The following is a 2,730-nucleotide window of genomic DNA, read 5'->3' as shown; positions in this document are numbered from 1 at the left end:
CCATTGGACAGCTTATCCCCCAGAAAATGTATCCTAGAGCCGCCAATGTGTGGTAGGCCTACAGACAATTTCTGGCACCACCACTGGTATGGAGCACATTGTCTTGTATATTTTCTTGTCAATTCAATTTATATTCATTGAAGGACTATCAACAATCCTTAAAATAACCACAAAACGTTTATTTTGTCATTTTCTACAATTACATACATCATGGTCTATGACCAAAATGGTTCATGACCAAAATGGTTTATGGCCAAAATGGGTGTAATCAATACCAAAATGTGTAATTCAGTTATTTATTTAAAAATTATATAATGTTCTGTTTTTTAATTCCAATTTTATTCACTATAGGAAGAGGAGCAGCCTCTACAGAGGACATGTTGGAATCGGAAAACAACAGATTATCTGAAAACCTAGCGTCAAAAGTTTCAACCTTAAAATCGGTCTGTAATAAATAAGTAGAGCCTATAAATTACCTATGCTATAATTTAGATTTAGAAATCCATCCACACATTTGAAAAATCTAATTTCCGTGTGTTGCTCCTGGTCAAGGTTTATTTTATCTTGTGTAAAATTTGTAATACAGTACACTGTAGATTAATAAATGAATGCAAATTTTGTTGAAAATATCACCAGCTGTATTGCACAGCGAGTATATGTGTCTGTACTTATCCTAATGATTTTCCAGACATTAGTAGTTTTAAATACCCCTGCATAAATAAAGACAGTGAGGGCATTTTCATTTAAATTCATCAAAAAATTAACATACGCTACTAGCCTCCTATAGATTTGAATTTATGCTGTGAAAGTTATGCTAATCTACTGATATTTCTAAATAATTTTTATTTTAAAGCTTGCTCTGGACATAGAGAGTGAAACAAATGATCAGAATAGATACCTCGATGGAATGGTTAGTACCCTTCTTCACATTTGCTATGATTTGATTTCTAACTACATGGTCTGCCAGCAAACATTTTGAAGTATAGAAAGGAGTTGTTTCATGAGTAAAAATCCTGGGATTGTAAGACAAGTGTCTTAATCACCGAGAGCTACAGCCCCAATTGATTATCCTCCCTATGATTAACCTGACCATCAATCAATCAATCGTTCCATTGACATCACCTTAGATCATCATTCTCATCATCACCACCATTCCTATTTTGATGTGATGTTGTTTTATATTTTTCTCATTAAGTCCTGTAATGTTTGTTGCTATTTTGTCAGGATGGTGAATTTGATAGTACGCATGGGTTACTTGGAGGAACCGTGAAGAGATTTGATCAGATGCTGAAATCAGGAAAACACAATCGCAGGCTTATGTGCTATCTCATACTTACTTTATTATTCTTATTTGTTCTGTTCTATATGTTAATAGGCCATGTAACTGGCGGTTAAATTCTAACTGGAGCGGTTAAATTCAAAATTGAATATATATTTATTTATATTTTTAATAATTTACATGTGAAAGAATTTATCAAGTTTAGATAATGAATACCACCAGTTTTAAAAGCTTAGTTTACTTTAGAAACAACAGAGTATTGTAACCACTCAAACTAATATAAAATCATACATTTTATTAAACACTTTGAATTCATTATTCATTTATTTATTGTTCATTATTGTCTATCAGTATTTTGAGTAATCTGTATGATCAGTGGGTTTGTTAATGCAACAAATATAAGGCAGGATTTGTTACTAGGATCAACAAGAAAGATGCGTTCTCCAAGAATTGTCTTTAATTATCAAATTTGTAATACATGGATTGCATTGAATGCGTCTAGGGCATGTATGTTGCATTGTTAGAAAACCTGCACAACATTTTGATGTATATATTTTATGATGTAAATACCTTATTACAGTTGGGCCTAAAAAAAAAGTTATATTAGTGTAGCAGGCCCAAAATATAGGGTAGGTAGGTAGGAATTTTTTTTTTTTTACTGCCACAATATTTTGCATAGACCTTGAAATATCTATCTATAAAATCAATTAAATAAGTTTTTACAGCACCTAATTGTCATATTTTTCGCCCTTGGACCATTTTTGATACATTTTGAGTGACACCCAACAATGCCCACTTTGCTCACGTAAACTTGTATCGCAAAATTTAAATAAAAATGGTTGTGGTAGAATGTAGGATAGTCCCTTAGATACAGTAGTATTTATGTCATGTTAATATGTTTATAGTCAAGTTCCGTATCACTAACCATTTTTGTTGTGGTTAAGTTACAGCCTTTTTTTTATTATAAATAAATTCTATAAACTGTACTTGTTTTACAATTGTTTTCATGTTCACCAACTATTTCATTATGGGTAATGGGAGTTGTATAATACACACTCACAACTGAACTGACACTTGATTTAAACTATCAACTTTGTAACTGGTACAATCTCCATGGATACTGTGTACTACTGACTACAACATTTGCTGTGTAAATGATATTGAAAAAAGCACAACGAAACAAATAATGTACACACACAAGTAGAATTATATTCAACAATCCAGTAAAAATATAACATGCTGATGGTAATCACCATATTGTCATACAAACAAAAACATATACTACATTAATTACCTAAAAATTCAACCTGCATAATTCTATTTTGAAGAAGGCCCAAGAAATCATTCTTGCATTATTTATTCAAGGTCATTTTTTTTAAAAGTTGCTTGAAGCTCTCATAACATTCAATGTAAAGAATAACGTACAGTATTGTGAGTAAAGTCTGCAGGGG

General features: G+C 31.6%; 1 protein-coding gene across 1 annotated transcript in view; it reads left to right on the top strand.

Annotated features, from left to right (window-relative positions):
• The window catches only part of LOC117124736 (BET1-like protein), a 3,200-nt gene extending 935 nt beyond the window's left edge, over positions 1 to 2,265 (top strand). Inside the window, exons 2-4 of the mRNA XM_033271054.1 lie at positions 352 to 443; positions 854 to 910; positions 1,225 to 2,265. Coding sequence (XP_033126945.1) covers positions 352 to 443; positions 854 to 910; positions 1,225 to 1,395 — 320 coding nt within the window. The 3' untranslated portion in view covers positions 1,396 to 2,265. The remainder of the gene's footprint in view (positions 1 to 351; positions 444 to 853; positions 911 to 1,224) is intronic.
• Positions 2,266 to 2,730: the final 465 nt, after the last annotated feature.

Source organism: Anneissia japonica, unplaced genomic scaffold (assembly GCF_011630105.1).
Source record: "Anneissia japonica isolate Jap-2015-1 unplaced genomic scaffold, ASM1163010v1 scaffold15590_len24771_cov137, whole genome shotgun sequence".
Taxonomy (NCBI): Eukaryota; Metazoa; Echinodermata; class Crinoidea; order Comatulida; family Comatulidae; genus Anneissia; species Anneissia japonica.
The sequence above is the reverse complement of the archived record's forward strand: the minus strand, read 5'-3'. Positions and strand labels throughout refer to the sequence as shown.